Source organism: Acanthochromis polyacanthus, chromosome 14 (assembly GCF_021347895.1).
Source record: "Acanthochromis polyacanthus isolate Apoly-LR-REF ecotype Palm Island chromosome 14, KAUST_Apoly_ChrSc, whole genome shotgun sequence".
Lineage (NCBI taxonomy): Eukaryota > Metazoa > Chordata > Actinopteri > Pomacentridae > Acanthochromis > Acanthochromis polyacanthus.
The window spans coordinates 34,813,852-34,831,896 of record NC_067126.1 but is presented as its reverse complement, the minus strand read 5'-3'; the positions used below and the strand labels follow the sequence as shown (position 1 = coordinate 34,831,896).

At 40.4% G+C, this 18,045-nt stretch overlaps 1 protein-coding gene across 1 annotated transcript in view; it reads right to left on the bottom strand.

The window, feature by feature from the left end:
• Nucleotides 1-18,045, bottom strand: part of LOC110952330 (collagen alpha-2(IV) chain) — a 72,240-nt gene that overhangs the window by 5,843 nt on the left and 48,352 nt on the right. The window contains 36 exon segments of the mRNA XM_051959453.1: nucleotides 143-219; nucleotides 381-478; nucleotides 785-856; nucleotides 955-1,062; nucleotides 1,161-1,268; nucleotides 1,373-1,447; nucleotides 1,555-1,618; nucleotides 3,019-3,200; nucleotides 3,296-3,405; nucleotides 3,407-3,419; nucleotides 5,366-5,474; nucleotides 5,722-5,767; nucleotides 6,088-6,128; nucleotides 6,130-6,274; nucleotides 6,452-6,524; nucleotides 7,418-7,607; nucleotides 8,760-8,866; nucleotides 8,989-9,061; nucleotides 9,146-9,297; nucleotides 9,450-9,521; nucleotides 9,607-9,756; nucleotides 10,877-10,990; nucleotides 11,879-11,933; nucleotides 14,109-14,153; nucleotides 14,256-14,291; nucleotides 14,387-14,434; nucleotides 14,559-14,603; nucleotides 14,718-14,795; nucleotides 16,004-16,045; nucleotides 16,170-16,205; nucleotides 16,323-16,376; nucleotides 16,455-16,490; nucleotides 16,621-16,689; nucleotides 16,785-16,901; nucleotides 16,985-17,029; nucleotides 17,132-17,266. Of these exon segments, the coding sequence (XP_051815413.1) occupies nucleotides 143-219; nucleotides 381-478; nucleotides 785-856; nucleotides 955-1,062; nucleotides 1,161-1,268; nucleotides 1,373-1,447; nucleotides 1,555-1,618; nucleotides 3,019-3,200; nucleotides 3,296-3,405; nucleotides 3,407-3,419; nucleotides 5,366-5,474; nucleotides 5,722-5,767; nucleotides 6,088-6,128; nucleotides 6,130-6,274; nucleotides 6,452-6,524; nucleotides 7,418-7,607; nucleotides 8,760-8,866; nucleotides 8,989-9,061; nucleotides 9,146-9,297; nucleotides 9,450-9,521; nucleotides 9,607-9,756; nucleotides 10,877-10,990; nucleotides 11,879-11,933; nucleotides 14,109-14,153; nucleotides 14,256-14,291; nucleotides 14,387-14,434; nucleotides 14,559-14,603; nucleotides 14,718-14,795; nucleotides 16,004-16,045; nucleotides 16,170-16,205; nucleotides 16,323-16,376; nucleotides 16,455-16,490; nucleotides 16,621-16,689; nucleotides 16,785-16,901; nucleotides 16,985-17,029; nucleotides 17,132-17,266 (3,020 nt within the window).

Sequence of the window (18,045 nt, the reverse complement as noted above, 5' to 3'; positions counted from 1 at the left end):
CTGGACAAGAAGGCCTCTAAACGCACCATCATATACATATAGTTGTATATTGCTGCTCAACCGCGTCCTACAACACGGCTTCTTTGCTAAACTGAACTGTTCAACCTTGGTATCTGTAGGCCCAGGAAGCCGATGTCTCCACTGGGTCCTGGTTGTCGGAGGTCCCATCTGGTCCATCGCGGCCACGGAATCCTGGTGGTCCAGGGTGACCGTGATCTCCTGAACACATCAAAAATGGGATTGTTTCAAGCTTTAAGAACATTATGTGCTGCTGTGCCGTATTGTTCTTTTACTGAGAGTTCACCAGGTATCTGTCTCTGGTCTAATATTAATGCACAACAGTAGCAGTTAACCTAAAGGTCCCTGGAAGCCTTTCAAACCCGCTGTGCTGGAACACCAGGTTGGTTGTTGGGGTCACCAGTGTCTCCCTTCTGTCCTTTAATTCCCGGCTCTCCATCTGGTCCAAAGTTGTCCAGACCTGACGCAAATATGACAAGGAAACACGTGTCTTGCTGAGGTCTTTACAGAAAAACCACAACACATTTCCAGTCCATTTTGTCTGAGTTTACATTTGTAAGGTCTCGGAAAACACTGGACAACTTGTATGAGAACAGCTAAATTGGTTTTTAGGAGTTTTAATCAGGAAATTCTAGAAAAGTAGTGCCAGACAGTTTCTTTAAACTTGAAACACTACTGTAATATTCCTGCAGATATAATATAGCATGGTATATTCTAATGTTGCACATAGAGATGATTTCTGAGCTCTTAAAATCTGGTTGCATACCCGGTGTTCCAGGGACACCTTTTTGTCCTTTGAGTCCATCTAATCCATAGAGGCCCTTCAGACCGGGGTAACCTGCACACAATCACATGGCTCAGATGTAGAAACATGGTTAAAAAAAAAAAAAAACTACGTAGGTTAAAGAGAAAGAACAACAAGTCAGATTTTGTTACCTTTGGTTCCGGCGAAACCAGGGAAGCCAGGATGTCCTTCTCTTCCAGGAACCCCAGGAAAGCCTTTTTGACCTTGGTTCCCAGGAAGCCCCTTCTGCCCATCTAAGCCTATGATGTATACGTTACATGTAGATGCAATGCAACTTTGCTATAATATATGACATTTAAAAGAACATAGTTTAACTGGACAGTGAGTAATCTTTTACCTGGGAATCCCACTACTCCCGGATCACCTGATTCTCCCCTTTTGCCTTCGATACCATCAAAACCAGGTATACCCCTGTCACCAGTGAATCCAAACCATCCTTTCTGGCCTGTAAGATGGAAATCAAATCTTTCATATCAGAGAATTTCTGTTGGCTGGGGCTGAACAGAACCAGAGGAGAAGAAACAAAACCATATGAGCTCCACTTTGTACCTTGTTCTCCTGGTAATCCCTGCTCTCCTCTGAATCCAGGAGATCCTGGAAGGTCTATTTGAAGGCCTCTGTCACCTGTAATATTTTGCTTAATTTACTATGGATAAAATATTGCAATCACAATCACTTTACAATTAGTACCCAGATCCTGGACTGTCTGAAGTTTAAATTTGACATCGTACCTTTTATTCCTTTCCTTCCTTTTTCCCCTGAAGCGCCATAAGCACCAGGACTTCCTTTGGTTCCCTGAAAGGTAACATGATGAATTTTAGAATAAGCCACTTAAGTATGAGGTCTCGTGATGAATGTCATGTAATCTAAATTAGCAGACTCAAATCAGAACTCCAACAAATAAGCACATTAGGGTGACCCCAACGTAAGAGATAAAGGGAAACTGAGCAGGTTGAGATGCCCTGACTTTAACCTGGATCACTCTATACCTATTTTAAATACTGCAAACAAATGGTATCGTCATTAGACTGCCATCGCTTCATAATCCTCTGAACCCCAAGCAAGTCCTGGGCAGTTTTTTGCTCCAGTCATATGTGTATTCACTGTGGGCTCCTCTTGTATTAATGCAATATAAAGTCCTGAATCTCTATGAAACTGAATTTTCATGGCTTGAAATGGGTCAAGAGAACTTAAAAAAATCATTGCAAGAAAAGAAAATTCACAGTTGAATTTGACTATAAAGCTGATGATTTTTTGTTAGGTGGAGTCTTTGTAAGACCTAGGAGTGCAGAATTTGATTGTATCAGAGGGTTTATTTTTGGCAAATTATGAATTAAAATAAAAGTAGCATGTAGAATAAAATGACTTAGAAAAAACATCATGCTTTTAGGCTTGGATTTAGTTTCCCAATAGAATAACATGTCACTGATGAGTAGTTCAAGGATCATCAGAAGTCAAAAATATATTCTATTCTTTCCATTTCTGCAAGTTCTTGTTATAACAAATCATTTTTTTAAAGGAGAACATGCCTTTCACACCCACCAGTGGCTCAGAGGATTAAGCACACACTTTTTAAAAACAAATTTGTATTGTTGGTTTTCTCGAAAAAAGTAAATATCACAATAACTGATGTGCAGTAGTTAGTTAAAAGCATGACATATTATGAACTTTTATGGTTACACAGTGAACTTTCACTCTCTTTTCAGCTCCATTTTGAACTCCTGAGGGAACTATGTAGCTTTTCACCTTCTAAACGCTCTGCTATGCTCATTATGTTCTACCTCTAAATGTGTCTGGCTGCTGCTTGGTGCCGAGCAGGAAGTGACCAGCAGCTATTTAAAGCTAAAAATGGCTTCTTGCTGTGAGAGGAAACAGCACAGATAAGAGCCGTGATGGTGGACAGAAACATAAAAGTTGTGGGTGGAAAAAACAAAACAACGAGTCTAATCATGTTACAGCCATGTGATCAGTTGTGCTGCCGGATTGATTATGAGTCTCACTTTAAATGTCAAAAACAAGTAGAGGAAACACTCATGACCTCTTCAGGGTTATTAACTTTGGACAGCTCCCTCCAGAGCTACAAAAGGCATCATAAACATGTTCAAAAGCTTAGTGAATAGGTGGAGTGTCTCTTTAATGCCTAATAACTAGCAGAGGTGTCAACTGAGTCACTGAGTTTTCCTAATTCTGCTCACCTTGGTGCCATGCATTCCCTCAAAACCAATAATTCCTCGATTTCCAGTTATTCCTGGCATTCCTTTGATTCCTGGTAGCCCCTGTGCTCCTGGATCTCCATGGAAACCTTTTGTATGACTGGGGTCTCCAGGAAGACCGTGACTTCCCTCAAAGCCTGGCACACCAGGGAAACCCTTAGTACCTGTGGAAAGCAGCAAGACATGAGAAAGTGAGAGGTGAGAGGATAGAGGAGGCAGGAAGGAAAAATGTGACTGACATTAGACTGGAGCTGCTCACCTCTTGGCCCAGTAAAACCTTGACTTCCTTCATGGCCCTGGTCTCCCTTGGTTCCCTTCATGTCAACAATCAACTTAGCAGGAATGTCAGGTTTCTGCCCAGGTGGCCCCCAGACCGCGATCACCTAGCAGACAGTTGTAGCAGCGAGGGTGCAAGTTAGTTAAGGTCATTTCATGTGATGCAAGTTACATCATCCACCCAAATCTGTGAGGGTCTGCACAACATCCATGCCCACTTCAAACAAGTGGTGCTTTAACCCTTTAAGCTTCAGTCAATTCCAGCCGTTTTCAGTACAAAAAATCGCTAATATTCTATTTTTAAATAAAAAAAAATTACGAAAAATACGGGGAATATTGGACGCGCATCGGGAGGTGCATTTCCTTGAAAACGACCGATTCGGGGATTTTATACCGACTTCAGGACATGTTTTGGACAAAATAGTTTACTGGCTTGTGTCATCTGATGTAAAAGGTTGGATTATGGCTGTTTTTTGTGGAATCTTTTTTTTTGTGTAATAATAAACCCGGAAATGTGAGTCGCGCTGTGTGCGTTGAAGGCCGTGTATAGAGAACGATGGATGAATATCTGTTTTTGTCGGACAAATGTGTTTTCTCACCCGCTGTGGTAATCGCATCTGAAAGTGGTTTATACTGCGGCGGATCATGAGAATCTAAGCTTTCCATCGGTGTATAGTGTTTGTATAATCGCGTTTGCACCCGTCGGACATTCCTGAAATTCCTATGCAAATTAGTAGGTGTACCGCCGGCGGTACACTGAAGCTTAAAGGGTTAAAAAGTATGTGGTATAAGGAAGAAATGTATGAGATTTAAATTTTTACCAAGTCTATTTGTCTTATTTTTAGTCAAAGTGTCTCATCCCACTCAATTTAAGATAAATTCACTTAACAAGTGATATTTCAGCAAGATGGAGGGACTTGTTTTAAGACAAGCATCTTAACTATCTTGTTTAGTCAAACAATCTTGAAATTATCTTGCTTTGAGTTGCATTTTACAAGAAAATTCAAAATAACTTTAACCCTTGTGTCGCCCTGCGAGTGAAAATTGAATCGTTTTAAAGTTTGAAATGTGAAAAAAAAAAAAAATTTCACAGTGAAACTTCTGATGTCCACATTTTCAACATTTTTGGAAAATCTTCGAGCATTTTGTGGTGGAAAAAAAAGAAATGTAAAAAATGTTTCTGAAGAACATTCACAAAAAAATCAACCAAAATCCAGCGAAATTCGCTGGATTTTTGGTTGATTTTTTGTGAATGTTCTTCAAGAAAATTTAGAAGTTTTACTGATATATATGTAATGACTCTAGAGCAGTTTTAGGATTTTTTGGAAGATTTTTGCTAAATTTTTGAAAAATATTTACAAGAATTCATGGCCAAATTTGGGGATTTTTTAAAAAAAATAAAACTTTTAAGGAAATATTGGAAGTTTCTTCCTGCAGGTTTTGTAAATTTTTCAGAAATTTGGGGAATTTTTTTGCTGAATTTTTCAGACAAGGAAACAATATTTTTGGTGCCTGTAAATGAGACAACAGGAGGGTTAATACATCTCAAATTAGGAGGTTACATAAAGCAAAAATCTATTTTTAAGTGAAAAACTACTATTGCCTTTCTTTTTAGCATATCTAGCTTATTTAAGACACCCAAGCTTGACAATCCTGGTAAAATAAAGTTAAAATAAGTTTTCCCAGATAATTTTAAGATCTAAATATCATATTTTAAGAAATTATATCAAGCCACTTTTCACTTGTTCTATTGGCAGAGTTTTTCACTTATTTCAAGGTAAAAGTTCCTTGAAATATATTTTTTTTCTTGTTTTGAGACGGGCATTTTTTCCAGTGTAGTTTGATTTGTGAATGTTTTCTACTGATGGACCCAGGCACAGTGGAAAGTTTTAAATTCTCCTGCTATCCTCTGCTATGATGGTCCAGTATGCTCGACACTTCAGCAATACTCCCATACAAAGTGCTACAGCTCAGTCTGTAAGCAGCTACATGAAAGCAGAAATCATGCCTCATCCTGGCCGTGACTAAAGCACTTATCTAGGATTAGTCTTACCTTTTTCTCCACTGTGGCCGGTCGTTCCATCTGGGCCAACTCGTCCTTGTACTCCAGTTTCTCCTTTCACACCGCTGAAGCCCTGAACTCCCAGATTTCCTCTGACCCCCTTAAACTTCATTCACTCAGACCCTTTGTATCCTGAAAAGGAAGAAGTCGCCGTGACATACATTATTGCTGTTTCATGATAGTCTGGCATTATATTACAATGACTTATCAGAGAATCAAACCTTTCATTCCGGAACTCCTGACGTCCTTCTGCACCTGTCCGTCCTGGGTCACCAGTTGGGCCGTACTGTCCAATGGCACCAATCATCACCGAATGAACCTGGGATAGCCTTTTAATCCTACTGGACCTGGAGGACCCGAGTCTCCTTCAGTTCCCCTCTCATCCAGTGAAACCTGGTGAGCACAATGACGGACCTCAATGTTAGAAATTAATGGGAACATTTCTGAAAATGTCTCTGTGTGAATGTTTTTCTAACCTGGCTGTCCTGTTGCAATCCATGCGGCCCTGGTGACCTGCTCTTCCAGGATCTCCAGGGAAGCCATACTTGCCCGCTGGCCCAGGTCTTCCTTCCTCCCCCTGCAGTCCTATAGGGCCACTCTCACCCTTGAAGCCGATCATACCAGGCATTGCCGGCCATTCTGACAAGAAGATGAATATTAACAATGGATCATGTTCTCAAATGCTTCGTTTAATTAACTGACAAGGTGGTGACCTGTCTAAACCTGAATAGCCTGGATTGCCCTGATCCCCAGTGTAGGCCTTTATCTCCTTGACGCCCAGGCAGTCCTGGATCACCGGGCGGTCCAGCTGATGCTCCCAGGACTTCACCTGGAGCACCCTGCTCACCCTGTGCTCCATAGCGACCAGCACACCGGGCAAACCAGGGTCTCCAACTGAACCTTTGCTACCAGGAACCCCGAAGTCTCCGCGGGGCCCTATAAAACCTGTAAGGAACAACAAAAAAAAGAGAAGCTAGGCCAAAGACAATATTCAAATCTGAAATTAGATGTGATCAGTGGCACATCGTTAGTGATGTCTAGTCTCTCCTCACCTGGTGGTCCAGGAAGGCCACCTACTCCTCGATCTCCTTGTTCCCTTTCTCTCCCTTTATTCCAAATAAACCAGGTGCTCCTTTTTCACCAATACCACCTGTTGGAACCAAAATATAACAGGGTATCAAAACACCTGAAAACATCTACCCTGGCAGCTGACATTTAGCATCATATTCTTGTTATGCTACCTGGGAAACCTGGGAATCCATCAGGACCTTTAAGTCCAGGCAGCCCAGGAAGGTCCTGGAATACCCTCCAAAGTCCTGAGAAATAAAAACTGAAAGTTAATCTTCAGGGAAACATCATAGCTACATGTTGAAGGGCTGTTTTCTAAACCATTTGGTGTAAGTGATTTTTAACTGCTGCCCAGCGTGAACAGGGTTTTCTGAACACGGTTTATCATTACATTAGCTAGCATCATGATACACTAAATCTAACATTGGAAGCAATTCAAATACTGTCATGCACTTCAGCTGAATAATGCAGAAGCAAAGCAAAACAGAGCTGTTATAAAAAGAGAATCAAGGTGAAACGGCATTATACCAGCTACCTGTTGTATCCACCTGTCCTCCATCTCCTGTCGGACTACAGCCGCCTTTCAGTTGCGAAAGAGAGAGAATGAAAGAGAGAGGCATTCGAAACAAGAGTTACTCAAAAGCACAAGCATGATCTCAAACAAGCTCAGCTGCAGCTGGTTTGAGGGATGCAGCCCTGCATCGAGGAGACAGCAGGAGGCGAGGAAAGAAAGTAAATAAAACCGCAAATTCTTTCATCATGCTTCCTCCTTTTTTAATCACAAGCCATTAATCTTCATTCGCGTTTCCTCTGCTTTGCATTAAATCACAAAAGGAGCATTTTTTAGAAAGGTGAGGTATAAAGAAATACTTAGAAAAGTGAAAACAGATAAAATCCCTGGAAGAAGATAAAGCTTTGAAGGACAAGTTACTAAAATGAGAATGAATAAAAGCAGGAAAGGAAGCAGTCAGCTGCCTCTCACCTGGAGTGCCGGTGTCCCTGGAAGACCGTGAAGGCCGGGGGTGCCATCATCACCGGGTAAACCATGCTGACCTTTAAAGCCACCCAGATCTGTACCTGGTTCTCCCCTCAGCCCGGCTGCACCGGGTCGACCTGGAAAACCTGGGAAACCTTTGTCTCCCCGTTCTCCCCAGGGTCCTTCACCCTGTTTACATGAACCAGCACAATGATTATAACTCATCACTCACTGCTTACTCTTCATGAGAGGAGAGGATGCAATGACAGGAGATGAAATCAACAGAGGTAATGTAGTGTAACATTTTTTTGGGTACGATGAAATAAGAGATGATATAATTATGGCAAATGCTAGTAGACTGAAGACCAGAAGTAAAACACATGCACTCAAAACACAATGGTGTAAACTTAAGGTATTATAACTTCATATATATATTGGAATAATATGCATGAAATCTATCACAAAATAATAAGGGTAAGATGTGGAGCAAAAAAATTGAACATGTCTGGGCATGTTTTCTGTAAAAGATGACGTAATGATAATTTAATGAGCATGTCGTCTGTAAAGTTAGATCTAGAGTGAAATATGATAACCTGATGTCATGATCTGAGCAACAGATTTACAAAAGGCATAATGGTGTCAAAACTGTCACTCCTACCATATGCCCTATAGGCATGGAAAAATGACCAATGCTCACAGCACAAAAGACGTGCACAGCCCAGTTTTTTCAGTTCTTCTTGGGGTGTTGTCACTGCTAAAAGTTACTCCTGGATTTTTTGTCGACAAATAAATCCTGCTGCCTCCGAATGCTGACTGCTCTTGATGATTTTTTGAAAATCTTTAAAAGAAATTTTTAGATGCTCAAACACAGTCAAGTCATAGACTCTGGCCTTGATTTGTTACTTAGTTTACACTTCAGTAAGTGATAACAAAGCATGAAATTCTCTTAACCTTCATGTCATCCTGCGGGTGAAAATCAACCAAAATCCAGCGAAATTCGGTGATTTTTGGTAGATTTTTTATGAATGTTCTTAAAGAAAATATTAGAATTTTACTGATATATATGTAATTATTTTAGAAATTTTTAGGATTTTTTTGAAAGATTTTTACAATTTAAAAAAAATATTTAGAAGAATTTCTTGCCTCATTTGGGGGATTTTTTTTTAAGTACATTTTTAAGGAAAATGTTTAAGGAATTTTGGAATTTCCTTTCTGAAGGTTTTGCAAATTTGGGAAATTTTTTTGCTCAATTTTTGGATTTTTCAGACAAGGAAACAACATTTGTCGGTGCCCGTAAATGACGACAACAGGAGGGTTAATGGAGAGAGCTGATGGACTCACTGAAGGACCCAGGTTGCCAGGGCGACCAGGTAGACCAGTCCAGCCCGGAGCACCCGGTGCTCCTCCAACACCGTCTAGTCCGGAATCCCCTGGGTCACCGGGAGATCCTGTGGGGTTCACAAACATGCACACAATCATGCATCTGCGAACACGTAACCACACCCATGTCATGCACACACAGAGCAGAAGTCGCTTTTTTCCCTTTAGATGAAATATTACAACGCTGCACCTTTCTGTGTGGCAACACCTCTGTCCCCTTTTCGGCCTTTTGGTCCTGGAACACCACTGAGCCCAGCAAGTCCCTAAAACACAACACAGAGGAATGTGAAGCAGCTTTTATGAAGACCATGTGATTTCATGATTTCATGGTATTGTGACTTTCTTACAGGGATCCCGTCTTCTCCTGGGCGACCCGGGTCTCCTGAATCACCCTCCTGACCAAACTCTCCGGTCATCCCAGCATCACCGGGTTCTCCAGTAGGACCGGGTAAACCACGAGGGGAATTCACAGAGGTGCATTCACATTCTCCGTGATCGCCTAAACATATGAAAACATTAGTTCAGCAACATGAACATTGGTAAATAAGCAGCAGGGAATATTCAGTGGTGGTTAAAGGTTTCTGTGACAAGAACCACTGATCCATATGATGTCAATAACTGTCGGTAGCATGAGCAGCGGGTCTACAGCACCTTTCATTCCTTTCCGTCCTGCGTTCCCAGGCCTTCCTCTCCCTCCTGGAGCCCCCTTGAAGTACTCTTCCCCTAGAGACAAAAAGCAGCGTATTAAATAGACATTTTGGAAACAAAGGGAGGTGACATTGAAACTATCATTCCTTTATTCACTCACATGTTCCTTTGGGTCCAGGAGGGCCTCTTTCTCCTGGGCGTCCATCTATTCCTGGGGGTCCTGCAGTGACAGCAGGGTATCCTGGTTCCCCTTGTGGACCCTTCTCTCCTTGGTCTCCCTTGAATCCAAATGGTCCAAAAAATTCCCACACTGACAGACACACAGACGGGAATTTAAAAGGCTGATAACAACAGGTCATGAGAAGTTACTTGTCTTTGTTTAGCCCTGCTGAACTGGTTGTGACCTTGGTACATGTATAATGTTGTAAAATGTAAAATGATGTAAAATGTCAGCAACTCATACAGAGTTTGTGAATTTACAAAGGGAAATGTAAGACTGACATCAGACTAGCTGGTGGTTTATATGTGAAAATTTGGAAATAACCTGAAATGCCACACTAGAGCAAAATTTCCAGTTGACTTGCTGGAAATGCTTGATTCTAAATGTAATGTTTCAGGAGCAAATATGAAGCAAGAATAAATCCTGTAAAATGCTGCTTTAAACATTGTTGCCCTAGGATTAAAAACAGTTGCTAAATGAAAACTTGCTGTAGTAAATACTGTGAAATTCAGTGTTGGTCATCAGATTCACTACAAAAGTGTTTGGTTGAGTGGACTATTATTTCTAATGGATGCATCCATGTTATGTATGTAGTTTTTTATGTATAGTTTACATATACATTTTATACTTACTTTCTTAACTGTCTGTATAAAATAGCTTCTACTTAAAATTTAAAGGTGTGTAGAGTTAATTTAGGTGTTCACACTTACTTTCCAGATGTGGAAAATGGACTTCAAAAAATTTCTACATCTTGATAAGTTAGATTTTTTTTTTTTTAATTCCAGGACTATGTTTTTAAGTTACACATACCTGAGAATAAATATGTTGTGCCATTGTACAATCTCTGTGATCAGTTGTAATGCACACAAATAAATGTTAAACCGAGTCATAGTGTTATTGAAATTGCACTTACTTTAATCTCTGGTTGTTTCTAATATAACTTTTAAAAGGACAGTTCATTACATATAAAGATTTTTCTAATATACTTGTTCTCCTTTGCACTAAAACATCGGAAAAACTTGGACTTATTGTTACTTCTCGGTAGTTATGCTATAAGTTTACTGGTCCGGCCCCTTTTGAGATCAAATTAGGCCGTATGCGGCCCCCTGGACCAAAATGAGTTTGACACCCCTGGTCTACATTTTCTGTGCAATGATGACAACTATTTGAATTTTTTTTTTATTTTTTTTGATAACTTCAGTTTACTAACCTTGTATCTGTGGTTTATCAGCAGGGTGTCCCGGTGGTCCGGGTAAGCCTTGGTCTCCTATTGGACCCCTCTCTCCTTGTGGACCCTGCTCACCAGGGGGACCCGGGGGGCCAGCTTATGACATCAAAGAAAACAGAAGAAACATTTATTGGCATCTGCAAGCAATTCCAGATATTCTCCACTCAGACATCTCTGACACTGACTGTAACTGCTTTCATCAGCTCGCCAGGAGTTTCTAACTTTTGTACAATTATTTCAGTACAATGTGAAAATAAAACTGACTGTTGTGTGTTTAATAGTGCAGGAACACAAGGGTCAATATATAACTGCAGGACTTTTTGTGACACAGTTGACAGGGATCATAGTGGATATTTTTGCTGTTTTCAGGCCTAAAATCAACATGGCCGCCTATAACCAAACACCACATGGCATTTTTACAGAAAGACTCTTCTAAATATTATATATACAACTGAGTAAAACTGAAATTGAAAGTTATTTATAAGGACATTGTAGTAAGCCCGTTGACACTTGACTCACACACTACTTTATATTAAATAACTCAGAAAGTCTTGGAGTCTTGGCAGTTTTTTCTTCAGGAGGAAATGACATCATGTGGAGCAGGTCATGTGATCTGGAATTAACACACTTCCTTGAGAGGTGTTTTTGCAATGGGGAACTTAATTCAAATCAAATCATATCAAACTTTATTTATATAGAACTTTTCAAAAGTCCCTCAATTATACATTGGACCACAACTAACTTTGAGTCTCTTCATCTCTGAGCAATAACTGTCTGTACACGAACTCGATATTTTTTGCGAACATTTTCTGCTAGGACAGCTTTCTGCGTCGTGTGAACTTCAGCATTGTTACTCATTTACAGCCAGAGTTTCACTTCACTTCAGAACCAGCTTTGCAAACCACACCGTCAGGCTCATTTGAAAGTCAAAACATTTTATGTTGAATCATTATTTGACTGTTTCTCTGTTATTAATAAACATACCAGCCGAGGACCCAGGCCAGGACGGAATCAGTTCTCCTGCTTCACCTCTGACTCCCTGAAACACAAACTTCACGTCAGTCTTTCAGTATTGAGCCACTTGAGTTTCACTTTTATTATCAGATAGATCAGACGTGACTAAGCGGATGAGACCATCACACATATCCACTTGTTGAAATCTGCATGTTTTTGATCTAGTTTCCTCTTTTCTTACAGATTATAAATAAACAAATTTATGAATTTGCTTTGTTTATTATTTTCTTATAACACAAACCTGCTTTTGCTCATTAATTGTTTTTTACGTGCATTGTTTTAATTCTTTTCTGATACATGTCTGTGGCTGTGAATTCGATTTGTTAGTCTTTTATTTGCTTTGAGATGAAATGAGTTTCATTCTAGAGTGGAGATGACAGTACAATTGACTTGACTTGATTTACTCAGAATAAGTGACTGTAAAACCAGTCTGAGCACGCCATTCTGCCATTCTGAGTTTAGTTTGTGTCATGTTGGGACATTAAACCTTTGACTCCTAGTTTACTAGAACAGATTGCTTAATAAGTCCAAAAATATCTCACAGTTTCCTCCTTTCATTTCCTTCTATTAACCTTAAGACTATCAAACAACTGTATCCTGAGCAGTCTTATACTATGCCATGTTTATGCTCAGTCTTGTGCACAATTTTTATCCACATTTTCCAATAAACTCAATGTGAAATACTTTTCTGTCTCTGGGGACTTCTGGTTCTCCGCTAGAATTTAAAAATAAGCTCTGTGGGTTTGAACAATGTTTGGATGCACAGCATGAATTTACCACAACTGATGTTCCTTTGAGTGGATCAACCATTCTGCCGTTTCTTTCTTAACCTCTTCGGCTCTTGATTATTATCTTTATTATATTCAAAAACTTCTAAGTTATCTGATCTTCAGACTGAATCCTAAAATTCGAAATGTCTTGTGAATTATTTTGCATACTGCAGATTTTCCCAACATTTAGCCAAGTGAATTTAGTAATCTCTTCTATGGTTTGAAACAAAGCTCCACAGGTTTGACTTCAGCTAAAAGAAGTAACATGATTAATAAGCAATAAATCCATACTGCCTAGCTTCACATAAGTTGTAGTAAATATGTGTTGCTTTGTAACTTGGACAGTAGTAAACGAGATGAGATTCTTCCGGGTCCAAAAACAGATACTGGTTTGCTCTAACAATGTTTGAATTATACTGTAAAATCTCTCTTAGAGCATCTTGCACTGAATCCTGGTGTGGAATTACACTTCTTATGAGTGATTTATGAAGGATTCTGATAAGTATCTGAGCTATATTGAAAGATAACAACGCCGTACTACAGGTACCAGTCCTGCTCTCAAAATGTCACAGAAGTATTTTCAGCAAAATTAACGCAACATGTCAAGAGAAAGAGCATGTTTAATAAGGAAAACAACCCCTGTGGGTATTATGTAATATGGCTATTAATATTATATCACTAAATAATGAATAGAAGGCTACAGATGGCCAGGCAGCCAAAAAATGTGGGACATAAGCATGAGGATGGTCGGATCTGCTGACTGAGCAGAGTCCTGTTCTGTGGACAGTACTGGTGGAAGTAAAAGTTCTTGGACCAGATGGGTATTCTCCCACAGCAACAAAGACACCATCGTCCAAGAGATAGGCGGTAAAAATTGCCACTTTGGGGACAAGAACATTAACTGAATGACATATTTTGCCAGTGAAGTGTGAAAAACAGGCGTCTGTGAGCGAGCATGCTACGCTTCGGTGAACTGGTTTGAAGGAGGATTTGAATTAAAAAATATATCTGTAAAAGTGACGGTTCAAAAGAGAAAGCACTGATACATGAAACCATCGACTTTTTGAATGTATTATTTAAAGAAAACCAGCTACTGGTTTGCTCCAACAATGAATACTGATGCATTCATGTGAAAATAGTATTTCAGTGTTTTAGCTGTTGGCTGTGCAGCTAAATGTAAGTACTGCTGGGAAAATGTAATGTAAAAATGTAAATCAGCTGTCACATAAATATAGTGGAGGAAAAACAATATATTTTTTTTAAAGTTACAGAGGACTAAGAACACAAACGTCAAATTATTGTTGTAGTACACTACTTGAATAGTTGTATATATGGCTGCTAATTAACTAACTGACACTAACTAACACTTCTTGGCAGCTTTATAGAGGTTTATATAAATAATCTGGTAACCCAGCGGGCTGTATTCTCACCTTAAGTCCATATCTGCCTTTTGGTCCTATTTCACCAGGATCCCCCTGAAATAAAGGTGTCATCACCCAAGTTATGAAGTGACTTTTTTCTTATAGCTGAAGGATACAATGATGATACAACATCTCTCATCTCTCACACAAACTCACCCTTGGTCCAGGTCTCCCATCTGCACCAGGGGTTCCCTAGAATAGAATCCAAACCAGCACATGATATGAATTTAGCACAGAGATAGAGGACAGTGTTTGGCTGAAATCTGCAGAGATGTTCTCAAACTAACCCGAGGTCCAGGGAATCCAATCACTCCGGTTTCTCCTCTGTTGTCTGCCTGAAAAGAAGCGACCAAGAGAAAAGGTCAGCAGAAGAAGTAACATGCTGAGATGTGCATGCGCAGTGTGAGACACACACAAAAAAATGTGATTATGTGTGAATGCATCTGTGTGATTACAAACCTGATCTCCTCTTTCTCCTTTCAGACCCTTTTCTCCAGGAGGTCCCTACAGTAAAACAAAAAACACAATATTTTATGATTCATGTGTCAGTAATGGTAATGCTTCTATTTATATTTCTTAAACTACCGTCAGAGCTGGTTAATGAATGAAAATGAGCACCGGTGGAGGATGTCCAGAGGGGGGCAGAGTGTGAGGATGAGTAGAGTTTCCTGGTGGCCCCGGAGGTCCCGTGTCTCCCTGTGATGAAAGCAGGAATTACAACAAAAGTCAGCCATCTCTGCCACAAACAGATCATCGTCAAGTACTCACATACTTAACTAAAAGCTAAATAAAAGTAGCAAAATGCACTTAGAGTATCAAAGTAAGTAGCTGTGCTTAAAAAAGGTGCTGTCTCTGACATACTACGATCAAATGATGAACAAGAAAAGTAGTCAGACAGTGCAGCACTCCGCCAAGGCCGCTCAGTCGTTGTATGATTTCTAACAGATAAGTCCTGATGAGTCAGCAGCAGTGGATTTGTAGTCGGATTGCAACCATGTGATCATCAGCAGGCAGCTGATGTAGCATTAACTTGTTGTTATAGTTATGGTCATAGGCGTCAGTTTAGGGGGGGACGGTGGGGACGTGCCCCCCCCACTTTTTGTCAGGGGTCATTTTGTCTCCAACACATTCAAATTCTTCACATGTAAGCCGTTGTAAACCCAGTTATTTTCAGTAGTATAGAAAATTTAAATTTGCGCCCGTGCCAAGTGGAAGCTCCGACCAGAGGCGTGCAGGGGCAAAATTTCGGCCCGGGAGAATTAGTACTATAGCGGCCCACAGACCCCTTCACCTACATGCACCTATAGCGCAGCAGGTTGAGCCTTCGCCTTTGGTGCGATGGTTGTGAGTTCGAGCCCAGCTTGTAGTATTTTGCCGCCGTTCTTCGACATTTTCTCAAAGTGCTGTGGTCTCCGCCCCCCCCCCCCCCCCCCCCACTTTTAAAGACAAACTGACGCCCTTGGTTATGGTGACGCCATGCTACTATCTCACAATGATACAAAAATCTTTAACAAATCCGTGGATCCAGACTATAAGCCGCATCACTGCCAAAATCTAATGAGGTGGTCCTTGTGTCATTTCAGACCTTCCCTGAAAACTTCATCCAAATCCGTTTGTCTGTTTTTGAGTAATGTTGCGCAGACAGACAGACAGACAGACAGACAGACAGACAGATAGATGTATGCCGACATCACATAACTCCGCCGCATTCCTTGGCGGAGTAATGAATGCATGAGGAGCACTTACAGACTATGTGTGATCAAGTATTTTCGTAGTTTTGGCAGGTTGACTTCCAGCAAAGATAACTCTACTACACAAATATACTGTACAAATAAACACTACTAAACTGGTTGCTTTATAATTCTGCAGGTAGATGTGACTCATTAACAGATATGGGCACTCACTCGTTCTCCTTTGACTCCCTTGAACACTTTGGTCATAGTGCCCTGCAAAGACACACACATTCATAGATTCATATTCTTATTTGCCATGGGACACAGAAGAAAATAACAGTGCAGCATTATCTTTATATCAGATTAGACATGTATTATGTATTATATAGTGCTTTACCTTTGGTCCTGGGGGTCCTGGGGGCCCTGGAGGACCCTGGAAGAAGACACAAAAATGTTACTCACAAGCACTTTGCATAACAATAAATTAGGTTTCAGAAACTGTAAAAAATGATTCCTAAACTGATGCATTCCAATACATGCAGCTGCTTACCTTGGGTCCTTGTATACCTCTGGTACCTGGCCATCCTGGGTTTCCTTGAGGCCCCTGAAAAACTCAACAGTTAGCAAAGGACTGCAGTTTCATCAGTTTCAGATAATTAACTAGATTAAAAAGGTGTCTTACAAATATTCCGTCAAAACCTGGTGCGCCTGGATCTCCCTAAGGAGAGAAGTTTAAAGATTTATGATGACAGTGAGATGGACAATAAATGCCTTTCCTAATATTAATGGAATTTGACGGAGCTATTTGATAACAAAAAGCACGTTTAGTGTGAACGCCTCCTTCTCACCCTGAATCGCATCACGTACACACTGAGCTGCAGATCTTCTCCCTTCTCACCCTTCCTGCCTGGTGGTCCCTGTGAGGTGACAACGAAAAGAGAGACAGTAAGAGTCACTTAACGAAAATCAGTCTTTATGTAAGTCACAGTCGAGCAGGTTCGGAGTTACACACAGGATAACCCGGTGAGCCGTTATATCCAGGAGTTCCTGGTGATCCTGAGTCTCCATGAGTCCCGTTGCAGCCGTCAGCACCGGGCTTCCCTCTGGGTCCAGCCTGTCCTGGGTGGCCCTGCAGAGAGAATCACATTAGCAGAATCAGTACTGTCAGCATACAGTCACCTCGTCCTGCTCCAATCAGACCGATGAACTTACAGGAATGCCATCACTTCCAGAGAACCCAGGGATTCCAGTCATTCCCTGTGGAGGAACAAGAATCACACATTAATTAAAACGGTCGGCCCTGATTGTTGTTTTAAACAATTTAGCAAAAAAAAAAAAAAGACAGAGGGAATAGCTTACCACACTTCCTTTAGGACCTATGACGCCACCGCGACCACGATCACCTTTCTGCCCCTTTGGCCCCTGGATGCCCGGGTCCCCTGCTCTCCCTGGAGGCCCCTGTGGGCCCTGAGGACCGAGAGGGCCAGGATGTCCCTGAGATTAGGAAGGAAGAAAAGGACAGCTGATCAACTTAGATTCATGGATGCAAGACGACAAAATAAACTGCAAGATGTCGTAGATCTGGAGCACAACTGATAACTGGGTCAATATATAATTGTCTATATAATTATATAATAATTAATAAAAGTCTTGGAGTCTTGCCAGTCTTTTCTTCAGGAGGAAATGACATCATGTGGAGCAGGTCATGTGATTTGGAATTAACACACTTCCTTGAGAGGTGTTTTTGTAACTGAATTGAAAGTGATTACTTGCATATAATTTGTTATTTTCCATATAATTATTGATATTTACCAGTAAATTTTTTATTAATAAGTGATTGTTTCCATAATAAATAATTATGGAATTTGTAAAGACATGATTATAATGAACATAAAAACATCAGTTTTTTCTTCTTTTAAGACAAATGTATGCAAGATATATCCCATGGACTTTCCGTCATTAGCATTGAAGTTAACACTGCTGACAACTGAGGTAATAAAATAGATGATACTGGACAAAATGTTTACTCACTTGTTGTTGTTAAATGAGAAATTAGAAGAGAAGAGACATATGAAAATAGTATGACAAGTGTTATCAGCTGTTAAGACACTAATCAAGGAATAAGAACCACAGAATCACAACAGTACAATGTATGATAAGCCACATCTTATCAATTAAAATGATAAGATGTGGCCCCATTTCCTTTGGTTGGACTTGGTGGTTTAATCACCAGGGGGAGACATACACTTATATTTTTCAAATAAAATCTTCTC